The 16,998-nt window shown below is 41.3% G+C and overlaps 1 protein-coding gene across 5 annotated transcripts in view; it reads right to left on the reverse strand.

Moving 5' to 3' along the window:
• MIA2 (MIA SH3 domain ER export factor 2) overlaps positions 1–16,998 on the reverse strand; it is a 94,385-nt gene that overhangs the window by 13,260 nt on the left and 64,127 nt on the right. For 3 of the 5 annotated variants that reach the window (XM_053286552.1, XM_053286550.1, XM_053286554.1), the window contains exons 14-22: positions 12,908–13,012; positions 9,738–9,860; positions 8,265–8,373; positions 7,529–7,578; positions 6,443–6,533; positions 4,809–4,947; positions 2,994–3,095; positions 2,361–2,421; positions 764–799 (exon numbers count right to left, since the gene is read on the reverse strand). In XM_053286552.1, the coding sequence (XP_053142527.1) occupies positions 764–799; positions 2,361–2,421; positions 2,994–3,095; positions 4,809–4,947; positions 6,443–6,533; positions 7,529–7,578; positions 8,265–8,373; positions 9,738–9,860; positions 12,908–13,012 (816 nt within the window). The remainder of the gene's footprint in view (positions 1–763; positions 800–2,360; positions 2,422–2,993; positions 3,096–4,808; positions 4,948–6,442; positions 6,534–7,528; positions 7,579–8,264; positions 8,374–9,737; positions 9,861–12,907; positions 13,013–16,998) is intronic. The other 2 variants (XM_053286553.1, XM_053286551.1) reach the window with 1 other exon arrangement.

Here is a 16,998-nt window from a genome sequence, read left to right on the forward strand (position 1 = left end):
AGAACTGTGCTGCCCCAGCAGTTGAAGCCCTGTGACTAATCCAATGTCTACTCCCAAACAGTGTTCCCTGCAACAAGGATTCTCAGATGTTGACTACAACTTCCATCATCCTCAGCTACAATGACCTTTGGCTGGGGATGGTGGGAGTTGTAGTCAACAACATCTGGGAATCCCATTCCAGGGAACACTGGTCCCAAATATGGCAAAACAGCAGCACCAGTCTTTTGGCATGACGTGGCTGACATGATGTGCAGTTTCAAAAGGGGACAGAAAACATCAGTGCTGCAACAGCTACTGCTGTTGGTTCTCTACAACAGGGCCGCTGCTTCTGGGTCCTGCAGCAGCAGTGGCACCAATGTCTTCTGTTTCCACTGGAAGTACTCATCATGTCAGCCTTGTTTATTAAGTGAAAGAGATATACAGCAGCAGGATGAAATTTTTCTGTAAAGAGATTACTAATTTTTTGGCAAATGACTGAGACAACAATTCAGAGGAATGAGCAATATCCATATGCACATCTGGATCCACAGCAGCCTTCACAAAACCTTTCAACTGCTTTTTAAACTCCCTTGGCATTGAACACTTAAAAATTTTAGTTTTTAAGAGAGCCCTATAAGGGTTGTTTAGGGACAGTTATTGTTCAGAGGAGCAAATGCACATCTCAGAAAAATCTAGACTGTACTTGACCCTCCTGAATGTAGCTTACAACAACACGCACCATCTTTTTCAGACCGATAAAAGAACTTTACTATTTGCAACTTACCCAGTTATCATGAGCTTTCTTCTCGTGTGACATAATCTGTTAAAGAGAATTACTCATTAGATCAGGGGTGTATAACTCAAATCACTCCAATGGCCACCTTCACATTTTGATTAAATCAAGAGAATGGCATGCCCCTAAACACCAGGTGCTAAAGGACACCTACAAGAGGGAGCAGTTGCCCCCTATTGTCCTCACTTGTGGGCTTCCCAGATGCACCTGGTTGACCACTGTGAGAAGCAGGATTTGGACTGATCCAACAGGGCTTTTCTTATGTACTTATATCATTACATTAATTGTGGGAAAGCATTCTGCCACATTTTAAACCCAGTGTTTGTTTATCATCAACCAAATCTTGGTTGAGAGCAAACCGTGCACTCTCTCCTCTGTGCACCACTGCAGGCAGACTCTGCAACCCATTGTGTTAACCTTCCTTTCTTTCTCCACTCCACCCCATAAAACACACCACTCTCTACACTCCATCCCACCACTGTGCAACCCCATTCTCTTAACTCTTCCCTTTCCCCTCTACAGGACAGAGCTTGTTAATCCCTTGTTACAGCTCCCCCTTCATTTTCTCTGTGCACAATAGTGCTCTACCCCTTTATGCACCCTTATTTCTCAAGTTCTTCTCCCCTTTCAAGTCATTTCCCTTTCTTTTTTTAACTTCTGCTATGTTTCTTCCCACCCAGCCTTATCTCTACTCCTCCTTGCTAGATCTAGCCACAAAATGTTTTTAGTGTCAGTTTGTCAAGGAAGACTGGTGCCAACTCCATCAGGGTTGGTGGGCTGGCCAAAGAGGCAGCACAAGATTAAAACCAATTCAAGTACACACACACACAGACACACACACACAGACACACACACACACAGACACACACAGAGGAGTGTGTGAGAAATATCAAGGAGTGAGAGGAGAATCAATATTCAATGGATAATTAATTAAAATTGAATTTTAATTGCAATTTAAATTAAATAAAGTACTATAATCATCAAAATTAAAATTAGATTTTAAGTTGAATTTTTTAATTAAAAATAAAATTTCATCAAAATTAAAGTGATAATATGCAATCCTATGCAGGCAGTACAATGCTGCAAGAGACCCTAGAAAATGGCTCCAAGAGGCTCCACAGAAATGGCTCCAAATACCCTCCAGAGCACTGGCTCCTAAAGGCTCCCTATAACTCCCTAATGATACCAAATGCTGACAAATGCTACTCAAAATGGCTTTTAGAAGCACAAAAAACTAGAACATGCAGACCAAAGCACTCCACTATCCTCCTCCAGACTGCTTTCACAACACTGCTTTCACAACATGCTGCAAAGCATGTGCAGCACGAGCATGACTATACTGCCCAAAACTGCATGTATGCAAAGCCTGTGTACAGCGGATAACCAAGTTGGGTATATATTGCCTGACTGCAGATATGCAAAACCGTGAGTGCCAAAACCACAGATAAAGACTTACTTCAAAATAAGTCCAATTGAAATCAATGGGAGTAAACATGGTTTGGCCTGGGCTATCAACAGTTTCAGGCTAGCTGCATTTTCAAAATTGCAGATCAACTTCAGCACTCAGGCACAACACATATATATATACCTGACTCTGATAAGAGCGAACAGTTCTTTCCAGTTCTTCTTCCAGATCTTTTGCCCGTTGTCTGCAAAATAAAGATTATATACCAAAGAAAATACTGCACAATCAGAGCTTTTTAAAGAGAGATATTATCAGCATGGCTAATCAAGAGTTTAATACAGCATATCAAAACTTTAAGTAGATTAGACCCGTCTTTTTTAAAAAAAAAATCGTTTCTCTATGTCGCTTGCATTTTGCTGCATTTATTTGGCAAGTGCCCAAACCAAACCTCAGATAAAGGGGAGGAGCCACTCTAATACCCAAAGAATAGCTATCTATCTGCTGACTTGTCAGGACCCATCAGCTGCTTTAAATGACCTCAAGCCTTTTAAGGAACTATTAGAAGGGAGGTTCTGTGTTTGCTGGTGGAGATCCTTGGTAGAGTGCCATAGTAATCCCTCCCTCCACCCACACCCCAAATGCTACTGAAGAAGACTTGAGCAGGCTTCCATGACTGGTTTGCTAACTAAAGACTCTCCTCCAACTCCTCCTTCCCCCAGTAAAAAACGCTGTGTGATTTTTCCAATTGTTTTAAATAATCATCTTAGGGATTCTATGTATTTGACAGAAGAGAACAGAAACAAAATCCATCATTACCGATAAGTGTTTAATTCCTCAGCAGCATAACTAATCTTTTCATCAACTTTAGAAAGCTTTTCTTCTTTCTGCAAGCGCTCTTTTTCTTCTACCGTTAACTTCCTTTAAAAAAAAAATTGTAAATCAGCCCCAACGCTTTCTAGTTTGCAGCAATACTCCTCTCCAGACCCTTTTATTGTGTAAATTAAAAGGCTTTCTAGTTTACTTAAGAAAAGCATAAAAATATGGAGTTACCTTTGCAAAACAGAAACACTGTGACATTTATAGTACAAGTGTACTCCATTATCCATGGGGGATCCGTTCCCACAGATTTCCATGGGTAACTAAACTGCAGATAACAAGGCACTGGAGCAATGGGAATGGGGGGGGGTAGGGGGAAAAGTCAGGAAAAGGGCAAATGTGATTGAAATAAAAAGTGTAGTGCCATGCTCCATGGGTCTCCATCTGTCTAGCAATCCCCCTGCCCTGCAAAAAACCCGTCAATTTGGTTAATTTTCCATGAAAAATTGCAGAAAAAATCCTATCCCACAGAAAATGGCTTTCAACAAGTGGTGGCTAGAAATCACCTCAGATGTCATTTCTGGCCACCTAGGAACTGTGGATATTTTATTTATTTACACACTTATATACCGCTCTTCCTCCAAGAGCTCAGAGCAGTGTACATGGTTATTTTTATCCTCACAACAACCCTGTGAGGTAGGTTAGACTGAGAGATACATGACTGGCCAAGAGTCACCCAGTGAGTTTCATGGCTGAATGGGGATTTGGACTTGGGTCTTCCCGGTCCTAGTCCAACACTCTAACCACTATGCTATGCTGGCTCTCATTTATGTGGGTATTAACCCTTTCTATACTCACGTATGCTAAGGTTGGGGGCTGATTTTTGGACCTTGGATCCACGGAACCACGAATAGAGGTACCGTATATAGTAAGGGCCAACTGTATTTGATATTTATTGATATAATCTGATCATTCACTGAAAGTAGCACAGGCAACAATGTTAACAATGTCCTCAGTACATTAAACCCTATGCATGCAACCCTGCAACCCTATGCATGCATGCTTACTTTATTTTCTGAGTAAGCATGTACAGGACTAAGCTGCAAAAGAACTTGCTAAACACATCCCTTAAAAAGGCATCATTTCAGTGGAAACTCTGAAAAATAGTTTACTGTGTTTGCAGAGATCCTTACTGAAACAGGTCTACATACCCACACATCTCCTAACAAGGATGACTAGGACTGAAGCCAGGACCAACAATCAGTTGCTATGGTCAGAACCTGATAGTACTAACCATCTGTTTGGTGTGTAATGTTAGCAGAGAGCATAATATTCAGCTCTGACATAGGCACTCAGACCATGGCTACCCAGAAGGATCTATAGATTGTGTGCCCATTGATTTACCTAAGGCCACACAGTGAGTTCAGGCTGAGCAAAAAGCTAACACACATGTCCAGGTCTAATCTCCTGTTCACTTAACTAGATCACATCTGCTCTAATAGTATGTTACAGACTAAAATTATTCCCCCAAAAGACACAGATAAGTGATTATAAGTAAATAGTTGGAAAATATGCAATATGAATATATCTTGAAAACATCTTATAGGCTATTCATATGAGATACTGGGCAAGCAGAGCAGTTCATTGTAGTTGGCAGTAAAGTCCCAATGCCAACACAATGGGTAAAGTAATCTGGAACACTCAAGTTACATATAAAATTATAAAACACAACACATGTAATGTTTAAACAGAAAAATTCAAATACTACAAAACAGTTAACCGTTAATTAAGCAAAAAATCCACTACCACCAATACCTGTGAAGGTTTATTTCATTTTCTTGATACAGTTCTGTCATGACCTTAAGCTTTTGCTGAAGCTTTTGAACTTCACTTTCAAAATGTGTATTTCCGGATTGCAACATGACATGTTCCCTTTGCAGATTTTCAATGCGTTCTGTCAGGATTACAAGACAACCAGTACTTTAAAGTCATAGACAAGAAAAGTTATATTGAGACCTGCACATTCTAATGCTGAAAAGAAACAGATTTGATCTTTTGAATAAATTCAGAGTACATGGACTCCTTGACATATGAACACCCAACTTATGAATGTCCATACTTACGAACAAAGCTCCACAATACAGAAATCCTGGCATATGAACACCAACCCGCACATACGAAGGGGAATGGGATAACAGCTCAGCATAGCCTCAGCTATTATTTCTTAAAGGGACTGCCTCCTGGGTTACAGTCTTAAATGCCCCTTTCTCGGCAGCTGCTGCTGCCTCATTTCAAAGACCGTGCACTTGGCTAAGCTGCTGCTCAATACAGAATGTCCCTTCCCTACAAGCCAGTAGCTTGCTCTCCAAAAACAGTCAGGTTGTGCACACTGATCTATGCTGCTAGTCAGTCATGCTCCATCTCATTGCTGCCCAGAGCTAGCGGTTGGAGGGACTTCAAGCCCTCTTTTCAGAGCAGCGGGCGGCATTTCGGCCATGAGAGGAAAGCGGCAGCCGGGGGAGGGGGGGGGGAGAGGAAAGCAGAGAAGAGAACTAGAGGCACAGATGCTCTGCGCCCGGCCTAGCTAGTTTCTAATACTGTGTCTATGGGAAAATGTTTTCCAAGTTCCAAACGCCTGACTTACAAATGAACTTTTGGAACACAACCTGTAAGTTGGGGACTTCCTGTACAAGCTAACCTCCTTAGCTTATATATTAGTATCTGAATAAGAGATACAGTCCATAGTTTGTATCTTTTTTTGTGGGGGAGATTCTCAAGCATTTTTCAAATACTGATATATAATCCAATAAGGTTATTTTTGTTTAAAAGAATTGTCAGGGTTTATATGGTTATATGCTTGTTATAAGCAAACAGGCTTAACGTTGCTTGCCTGCTTTCACTTTGTTTGCTCTGCAACCAGCTTTGTATGTTCAAACATTCATTCCCATCTCCATGGTACTGCAACCTGTGGAAGAGTCAGCCATACCACCATGCTTTATTAATCTCGACATCATGTCAAACCATGGTTAGTATAAACCAGACCTGCTCAACTTCGGCCCTCCTGCAGATGTTGGCCTACAATTCCCATCACCCCAGGCTATTGGCTGCTGTGGCTGAGAATTATGGGAGTTGTAGTCCAAAAACAGCTGGGGGGGCCTAAGTTGAGCAGGCCTGGTATAAACCATGGTTTTGGAGATTCCAGAGGCAATCAGAGTGAATTAATGAAAGACATTTACATCACAAATCTATCTAGCTGTGGTGCAAAAATGAAGATCCAATGTGAGCTAATATTTCTCAATATTCTAACTTCCATGAATAATACCAGCTCATTTACAGGATTCCTAATTAACTGAATGAAACTACTAGATACAATTTATATTTCCTAAAATCTGAATCAAGAGTTATATGTGCAATAAATTTTTAAAAATGTGAAATAAATTCTTGCTCACCTTCAAGTTCCTCTTTTGCTTTGTTTTCATCAGTTAGTTTGGAATATATTTGATTTCTTTCTGTCTCCAAAGATTTTAGGCAGGCATTTAGCTATATTAGAGAAAAGGTAAATTATTAGAGATAATTGCAGGAGAAACTGCTGATGTATGTTTGCACTCTTTAAAAAAACGCTTATTTAGATTTGAATCATATGTTGGCTCAGCAGTAATTAACAAATGTTAAAGCAAACCAAGGCAGCATAAAGGATAACACTTTTCCTCCCTTTAAATACAAAATAAAAAGATACATGCTATTAAAAAAAATCAACATGATCTCCTATTGAGCCCAATGAGGCTTATTCCCTAGTGAGTCAAGAATTATACTGCAAGTTTAAGAAGTGGCTTTCAGAACAAAATCACCTATTATTAATAATATTTATTTACTGTGTTTCAACTAAAAAGGTTCCCAAAGCAGTTTACAAAGTAAATAGAAAAAATATATTTGATGTATTCTTTTACATCTGTCATTTCTGACTTATTGTAAACCACCCAGAGATGTGAGTTTGGAGCAGTGTAAAAATATACTAAATAAATAAATTTCTATAAGACATGCGAACTGGCAAGACTAGGGATGTGCAGAACAATTCGTGGTTGGAATATTCCCACCATGAACTGGGCCATTTTGAGTGTTCCGAGCTCAGAACAGAACACATTTCAAATAAAGGGAATGACCCAGTTCCCTGCTCAGAACAAACAGTCTGAGCACTACTTTAGACTCCAAACGGGTGCTCTTCTGGCCTCTGCACATGCACGGCAACAATCTGCATGGTCAGCACCACCACACAAACGCCTGCCACACGTGTGCAGAGGTCAGAAGAGTGCCATTTTGGAGTCCAAAATTGTTCTTGGAACACTCCACATTGTAACAACCAGCTCCACCAGTTGTTCTGACAGAACATTCCAAGGATTCTGCATTCTGTTTCAAGCTCAGAACAGAACACAAAATCCATTTTGTGCACATCCCTAAGCAAGACTACATACACTGAACATTTTATTTCTCCTTTGCTTATCTTCTCTCATGTTTTTAGAACAATGAAGAGACCTTACCTTAGCAGCACGAATCAGCTTCTTTACAGTTAGTTTTTCCTGATCATCTGCTTAAAGGAATAAAGAGGGGAGAAACTGTAGGTCACATAAAAAGAAATGCTGGGCTCTATAAAACATACTTCTCAATATGAAATATTCATTTTGTCCAGTTAACTATTTTCTGGTTTTTAAGAAGAAATTTAAAAGGGGCGGGGGAGGGGAGATAAAGAACTCACTACAGATAAGTAGTAGGATTTCTGAAATGACTTTTATATGCTTAATATGCTTAAAGAGAGAAACATACTCTTCAGAATTAATGTCCCAAACCTTTTTCTTTGGGCTGCTCATTTTTCAGGTTCAGGACAACAGTGATTGCTGGTTGTCAAATCAGTTTGTATTTTGACAAGTTCTGCAATTTAGTTTTGTTTTTAAAGTTCTGCGATTGGAGGCAGTGGGGGGTCTCTCTTAAAAAAATTTTGAAGACACTATAGTGTGAGCATCCATTCTGAACAATTCTTTTTCATTTGTGGCTCTAAGAAATCCAGGATAAATAAAAAGAAAGCTTCAGTGAAAATCCACTTTATACATTGAATGGAAAAGTGCCACATTGGAATAGATTTGTGTCAGACTTTTTACTTTTTGCAGCTTTTTGGGGGGGGGGAGCCATTTACAAAAATACCACAATACTCTTTTATATTTTGAAAATAAAGATACTGCACTTTCTTTCTCTTTGTATCTATAAGAGAAATCATTTTACCTAAATGCGCCCCATTTTCTGTTTCAGCCAAATGGTTGCCTTCAGCAGCATCATGTTCCCCAATTACACAGCTCCAATCTTTCATCTTCAGCAAGCATTCTGTCAGTGACTACATCGTATTAAAAAATAGAACAGAACTAGGAATAAACCTCTTACACACACAAAGCAATGTCAAGATTTCATTAATATTAAATAGGTTAATTCGACAAATGAAACACACTTGATATAATACATATATTTTCTCTCACCATATAAACAATAACCTTCAACAGTAGTGAAACTTGCAAGGAGTATTGTGGCAACTCTTGAAAAGCAAGTAGGAACATAGGAAACTGTCAAATACTGAGTCAGACCATTGGTCTATCTAGCTAAGTATTGTCTTCACAGACTGGTAGCAGCTTCTCCAAGGTTGCAGGCAGGAATCTCTCTCAGCCCTATCTTGGAGAAGCCAGGGAGGGAACTTGAAACCTTCTGTTCTTCCCAGAGCAGCTTCATCCCCTGAGGGGAATATCTTGCAGTGCTCACACATCAAGTCTCCCATTCAGATGCAACCAGGGCAGACCCTGCTTAGCTATGGGGACAAGTCATGCTTGCTACCACAAGACCAAATGGATCTGCTGAAGTAAGATCACACAGGAGGCTGTTCAACTGGAACTCCATGAAAAAATGACCAGTTTTTCTCCACATTCAGCACTCCAATTATGTATTTGGTCAGAAGCTTCCTTGATCTCCCTAAGATACACTATATCCCCATTAAAACATGAATGAAACGTCATGACACTATTTTTGCTTGAAAGTTTCATCAGTTCACAAGGACATCACCTATGAATGTGTAAGGTTTTACAAGGCAAACTCCAGCAGGTTTGAAGACAGCTCAGTTGACTTGATAAGATGCTGAGCCTTTTTCCAAGCATACCAAACCTTGCTGTGCTCCCTTCTAGAGCTTTGAATGGAGTAGGCAACTCACTTAGGAATCAATAAGCTACAAGATAAATACAGTGCCAAGTAATTTAACCAATGCCCAAAGGAGACATATGAATCCCTCCAAAGGGCCAATGTAATGTGCTGTACCCTTCTTTGAACAAGTATGTGCATCTCTAGAAGGATGGAAGAAGTTTTGCCTGATATGAGCCAGGTCACATTAACCATGCACTGAATTTGGAAACGGGTTCATTTGAATCAAGTGATGTGAGAGCCACAGCAGTGTTTCCATCATACAGGGGAATCTTTGGCAATTTCCAAGTTGTGAGGAATCATATTGCTGAAGCTGTTATTCTGCTCCTCTACAAAGCATGAAGGTTCATTTTAGCCTGATCAATTTCTGTGTAACCCTAAGAACTCTAATTTCATCTCTTATTTCTTGTTAGCACACAGATAACAAGAAGAGCTATTGCAAGAAGCTGCACTAACCTGAGCAGCCTCTCTACACTCTTAGTGCAATAACAACTCATAGCTAAACAAGCAGCACTTTACCTTGATTTGACTGTCCTTGTTTTTAAGAGCTTCCTCCATATCTGCTTTAGAAGTTTCAAACATTTTTGTTTGTTCATTTAATTCACTAAATCGTTCACCCCATCCTTCAGCTTCTTGTAACAACTGGAAAGAAAAGCTTTCAAGATCAATAACATAATGCATACAAATAATTACAACACTGAATTCTAAAAAGTTTGATCTTTGCACTCAACCCCTAAAATTTGGATAATATGACTTTAAAAGTCCCCAAGATTCAAGAACTTTATATTTTACGTACATGACTTTACCTACACATGACTTTTAAAACCAAGTTTTGAATCACAGGGTTAGAGAGGACCTTGTAGGACCTAGTCCAACGCTCTGCCCAATGCAGAAAATCCAGAACTAGAACATCATAAAACACTTCAGCCCTTGTCTGAAGAATCCAGTGAAGGACAGCCCCACCCACCTTTCAAATAATTAGTTCTATTGTCAAACTGCTCTTACCCTTAAGAGGTTTCTCCTAATATGCAACTGCAGTCTACCTTCCTGTAACTTAAGCCCATCAGATCTAGCCCTGCCTTCTGGGGCAACAAAAACAAGTCTTTTCCTTCTTCTGTGCAACAGTCCTTCAGGTATCTGAGAAGAGCTATCATGTCCCCCGCCCCCACCCACCCTGCCCCATTCTCCTCGTCTCCAGGCTAAACATACCCTATTCCTTCACCTTTCCTCATAAGCCTTGTTTTCTAGACCACTGACCATACTTGTTGCTCTCCTCTGAACCATTTTCTCTACATCCTTTTTAAAGTGCAGTGCCCAAACTGGACACAGTACTTCAGCTGAGGTCTGATAAGTGTGGAATAAAATGGAATTATTACTTCTTGTGACTTGGAACTATAGTTCTATTAGTGCAGCCTAAAATCACATTAGCCCCTTTTTGCAGCTGCATCACATTGCTGATTGTGTTCAGACTCTGATCTCTGCTGCTGCCCCAAAGCTTTGGAACGTGCTTCCTGCTGAAATAAGAGCCTCCCCATCTCTGACAACTTTTTAAAAGTCTTTAAAGACACATCTGTTCACCCAGGCTTTTAATTAAATATTGTTTTAACATCATTTTAAAATGTTTTTAAAATTTAAATTGTAAAGTTTCAACTTTTACTGTATCATTTATTTTGTTTTAACTAATATTTTAAGTTTTCTGTTGTCATGTATTTTAAATAATGTTTTAACTTTTTCTGTTTGCTTGTTGTAAACCGCCCAGAGATGTGAGTTTTGGGCAGTATAAAAATATGTTAAATAAATAAATAAAACAAACCGCAACCCTGAGATCCTTTTCACATTTACTACTATCAAACCCCTGTTAACTGAGCAAAGAGGCACCTTTTTAAAGCAGCAATTCTCTTTATTTAGCAGGGGAGAGCAATTGGCCCTATCCATCCACAGCACAGCATCCCTCCAGTGGCAGTTGCAGGTGTCTATCATGTTTCTTTTTTAGATTGTGAGCCCTTTGGGGACAGGGAGCCTATTTATTTATTTATTTATTTATTTATTTATGTCTATGGGCACTTTTGTTGAAAAGTGGTATATAAATATTCTTCATCTTCGTATTCAAACCCAGAATCCCCCACCCTACACTTCTGCATTTGACCTTTTTTTTTTTTTGCCCAAGTGCAGAATTTTGTATTTGTCTCTGCTGAATATCATTATTACTATTTTTTATTAAAATTTGTTAAGAGTCCAATTTTCAATTCAAATTAAATTTTGTTTTTGCCTTCTGAGGTGTTAGCTATGACTCCCAGTTGTGTCAAATGTCTCTCTGATGAAGATTCCCTCCACCCCTTCATCTGCGTCACTGATGGACAAAAAGGTTGGAGTTCCAAACATCCCACTCAAACCCTCCCTCCAGTTTAATGAGGAGAACACTCCGAGGAGGAACACCCAGAGAACTGCTTTCCAACCAGTTCTGATCCAACTGATGGTATTATCATTTAGTCCACATCTGACCAGTTTGCTATTACAAGGAACTTTGACAAATGCTTTGCTGAAATCAAGATAAATGACTTTCACAGTATTCCCACAATCCGTGAAGCTAGTAACTTGAGTAAAGAAAGGAGATTAGTTTAGCAATCCTTATCTTCACAAACCCAGGCTGGCTTCTAATTTTTGTTGAACTTTTGTTTGTTTGTTTAAAGAGTATTTTGAGCAAAACAAACCTAGAGATCAACAAGAAACAAAAGTCAGAGAATGGCCTTTGAGAGTTGGGCCTTCTCTATAACTATCCCAGGGCTATGGAACATACTCCTTGTCAGACTAAGAGCCTCACGTTATCTGGCAGCCTTTAAAAAGGAACTTAAGATGCACTTTTTAAATCAAAATTTTAATGAAAAATTTTATACTATTTTAAGTGTTTAAATTATTTTTATTTTTGTGTGCTGCACTTTATCATGTAACTGCCTAGAGATTTGAATTCTGGTGGCTATAAAATGCATAAAATCTATACAAGTCAAGGAGGTTAGGCCCTGAGCAGTATGTGCATAGACAATCTGGGTGTATTATGTAAGTTGTTCTGAGCTAGTTTGCGAAAGAGAAGGAAATACATCAATAAAATATGCATCAGAGCAGCTACGGCTACATGGTAGAGTTTTTGCTGTGCTGTACAACTGTGTACTGCAGGTGGGTGGGTGGGAGGGGGAAGACTGCATGCTTGAATACTCCCACTTAAAAAACACCACCAGATCCCTGTAACCTTTTTCTCAACATATTTTGCATATTCAGAGATGTTTGTTTCTTACTGGGGCCAGCAGGCTTTCATAACACAACTGTCAACTGAAAGCCCAAAAGAAAGAGTCTGAATAAAAATTCCTATAAAAGGGGTGAGAAGTACTGTTGCCTGTACAGCAATTTACCCCCAGAAGGTAACAGTCACAAAGCTGAACCACTTACAGAAGCCTATACTTTTATCACACTTTCCCCCCAGTTTGCCACTCCACATAATAATTTTAACAGAAACACTACTATCTTAAAGGCTTTTAAAACTATCTTAAAGCCACAATATAGTGTTCCTAAGGATAATAATGATAGTAAAACAACTTTATTTGTTGGCTACCGCATAACAAATCTGGGCGACTCACAAAGCAAAACAATAAAACAACAAAGGATGTGCTGCATAACCCACACTGGAAAGAACATACCTGTTTTTCACTTTCATGAAGGTGGCTGTTTTCCTCCATTGCATTTTGAACAGATGTCTTCAATCTTTCTCTGTTAATCTCATATACTTTTAATGTGGTTTTGGCCTATGTGAAATAAGAAAAAAATTGCTGATAAGAGTAAATACACACACACACTATATTATTGGCTATTTCTATCCATTAGTTTAGTCTGCTGCTTCTATTTTATGTGGAAGCTCTGTTAATTGCTTTAAGAACTAGTCTTATTACAATACAGCCCTAAACAGGGGCGTACCATTCATTAGGCAAGGGGAGACAGTTGTCTCCCGGCCCAACTGCCTCAAGGCCCCCCCCAGATGGTCTAGCTGGCACAGGCGGCCACCCCCAGATGGCAAGACTCTGCTGTGCCACTGTGGCTGCTGGCAGGCAAATGAAGAGAAGGGAAGTATTGGCCAGCAAAGAGACCTGAGCAGCATGAAGGGACAAAGCTCCTCCCTCTTTCCCAATCAAATCAAGAACTTCCTTGCGCCTCTATGGGGACTGGCCAGGGCGGACCTGGCAGAACACACAGGGATCCGATTCGTCGCATGGCGCTGCTGAAGAGGGAAAAAGGAGTCCCCAGAGCAGCAGAAGGAAGCCACAGCTCTGCCTCCTTCTCCCCGCTCTCTGCTATTCATCTTCTCGTGCTAGGACAGCCTCATTACTCAGAGGGGGAAGGCGAGAGGGCGAGTCGGCGAGTCAGCAGCAACCATCGCCAGAGAATTTCACTCCTTTAGCAATCTGCGGGGGGGGGGGCGCGGCAGCAGCAAAGAGAGGGAGTCACCATTCTATCACACACAGACAACGGAGCAAAGGAAAGGGGAGGCTTTCCCGCGCACACCCAGGCGAGGCAAAGCCAGCAAACTAAGGCGCTGCTAGAAAAGGGTACTCCAGGGTGCAACTTGACTCCTGTAAGTGCCAAGTCCAAAGTAGCTCTGTGCCTTTGCCTTTAATAAGGGCATTTGTTTCTGGCAATGGACCTCTCACACACGTTACTTTTCTTTTAAACAGGGCATGCCAGTGCCATTAACATTTAACACAATGTATTATAGATCATAATGAAGATTTCTGGGTTGTTGTTATGGCTAATCCAAGTGTGCTCATTAAACAGAAATGCTGAATTCGTTCTCAGGTTAAAGGCTTTTTAATATACCCAACCCATTAGAAGCGCCTTTGATGGGATGATATTTGTATGCATACATATGCATGTCATTGAGAGACAGAAAGGGGGAAAAACACCAGTTTTGATCTGAATGCACATTCTAACCAGGGTAGGCTTGTTCGTTTATATTTCTTTTCAACATTTTTGCCCCCACCCCACTTTTCTAAAGGACTGCTCAAAGCAACAAACAAGTATATGTGGATGAAAACAATGCACCACAAACATCAAATTAAAATTACACTGAAAGGGCATAAAAATCAGGCTCTTTCCGCCAGTCATGCTGGTTGCTGGGTCTTGAAGCCCTCAGCTTCCTCTTTTCTCCTTCGCAGGCTTACTTCCGTCCCGTGTGGGCGGCGGCGCAGAAGAAATCTCTGGTGGCTGCAGTGGCAGCAACGTAGCCCCCAGGGGGTGGCAGCAGGACTCAGGAGCAACAACAACAGCGGAGGCTCCTCTTTCTCTCGGCATGTCCTGCTATTCTTGCTGCTGAGTTAGGCCGGGTGGTGGGGTATCTGCCACCGCCGCCAGAGTCGCAGCTCTGGGGAGCATTCATGAGTGTGGAGAAGGCTTCCCGCGCCTCTATACAGCTCCGCACCCTCTTTCAGATGGAGCCCCACTCGCCACCTCTGAGCAGCTGGAGCCTCTGAGTTCCTCAAAGGAGAGAACTAGAAAACAAGCTGGAGAACGAGGTGGAAGTCCTCATGCGCATGCGTGTTTGAGCCCCCAACCCTTAACTTGTTTCTACCTTCCTTAAAGGCACCTGCCTCCTCCCTAACAGTACCCATTCGGCTTCTGAAGGGATAAAAATGTTGCTCTGAGCGGCAAGCTGACGCAATGCCTCTGTCCCAAAAGTAAACTTTTCCACTTGGCGTGGTTGGGGAGGTGGAATGGGGAGGGAAATAGAGGGCTGCTAACCCTTGGAAGGGCAGCAAGATCCATATCTTGAAATGAAGCCTTGAGAAAGGCAGTGCTTTATCATTATTTCATTATAAACCGCTCCTTGAGTAGGCTTTACCTGGGGGTAGATCCTACTAAATTTTACTATGAGGAGAAGTGTTTGGGTGCAGCCCTACGGTGACTTCCCAGTCCTAAAATAAAGTTACAATGTTCTTCTGAATAGTAGGCTTGAAGTCAATGCCAAGCAGTGAGAGATTATTATTATTCGTTGGTTTACAAAAGTCAAAATACAATACAACTCCATAAAAATATATGTGCAATAATTAAGGTTCTTCATTGATTCTGTTGTATTAGTTGGTTCTGCTGTTATTTATACCTTGTAACTATTTAGCAGCGACATCGGGACAGGAGAAGGAGAGGAAGGCAATGAGGGGCCCATTTGGAGTCTCTGGGCCCACTCCAACCTTGGTACACCCCTGCTAATATACATAATACAGTTATGTAGTGCTGAGTGACACTTGCTTAGAAACATACTTCTGTGCCCCTATCTACATATAAGGATGTGCATGAACTGGTTCGGAGCCATTTTAGAGGCCTCTGTTCAAATGCCGAAGCCAGTTTGAAGGCTCCAGGCGTGGCACTTTAAGGGTGAGAGAAGGGTGCACTTACCCTTCCCACCGCATTTCCCCCACCGGCATCGTTTATTTCCAAAAACCTTTGGAGTGGCAGCATATTTCCCTGCTGCTCCGTTGTCCTCATCGGCTGGAAGTGGCTGGAAGTACAGGGCTCACATGCACCCATTGTGTGTGCATGCCCATCTGCCTTGCACCCACGCACACGCAACAGGCACATGTGCGCTTGGTACTTCTGGCCACTTCCAGCTGAGGAGGGCAACGGGGCAGAAGGGAGGTACGCTGCCGTCCTGAAGGTTTTTGAAAATAAACGAAGCCAGCGGGGGAAATGCGGCGGGAGGGGTAAATGCACCCTCCCCCGCCCTTAAAGTGCCAAGCCCACTGCTTCTGGATCACCCGGCCGTGGTTCTGTGCACATCCCTATCTACATATCCAGAGTTATGAGTATGGAGACCACCTTCTCCCTGCCCAACAGAGAATGCACTACAAGAACACCAACAGATATACAGCCTTTTGACCAATTTACAGTTCTGTAGATTTGGGGAAACAATGTGTTCAGCACCAGAGGCTGAAGATGGTAGATTTACCTCCTCCATCAGCAGCACATTGCATTGCATTGTTCATGCAATTCATGAACAGAAATTCTTTGTGGACTTGGACACTGAGCTGCAATTTAGTAATGTAACTTTACACATGGGGTAGGGCTCATCTACTGACAAAACATGAAAGTGGAGAGCACCTGATGCATATTCACAGTTCTAACCTGCTATTACTGGCAATAGCAATCCTTTGCACACACAAAGCTTTAACTAACAGCCATGGAAACACCATTCTATAGGGTTATAATCCACCAGTCATCTGGTTGCCTATGGCAAGTAAAAATGACCTTCAGGCAGTCCTTACTGCTACAGGGATAAGAAATGCAAACAGCCCCCATAGTATTATTCTGAGAGAACATTGGACTCCCTCATTCTTCTTCTAATCTTAAAAAAAGCTACAGGCATTTTAAAGTTAAAAAGTAGGCAAAAGAGTCCCATGCACAACTTCTGCAATGCAGCCCTGTTTTAAGTTGGGCTGCACTATGGAGACTGTGCACAAAATTTTCTCTGCCTAGCAAGAGAAGATGATTTAACACTGCACAACATTTTCACAGAGTACTTGGGAAGAGAAAGGAGACAGAGCGTAGAGAGCAGGGGAAGAGGCAGAGTGCAGAAGCAGCTCTTCCAAGTGTTACAGGAGGATGACAATGACCCAAATTATTGCTGACCTGTTGCATTATCAGCAGATCAAAAAAGTTCTCAGCTTTCTTTTTAAAAAAGCCAGATCACTGCCCAAACACAATAGTGCTACCTTGAAGGGAAATGGATGGACAGAATTGACAGAAG

This window comes from Hemicordylus capensis, chromosome 1 (genome assembly GCF_027244095.1).
Source record: "Hemicordylus capensis ecotype Gifberg chromosome 1, rHemCap1.1.pri, whole genome shotgun sequence".
In the NCBI taxonomy this organism is placed as follows: Eukaryota; Metazoa; Chordata; class Lepidosauria; order Squamata; family Cordylidae; genus Hemicordylus; species Hemicordylus capensis.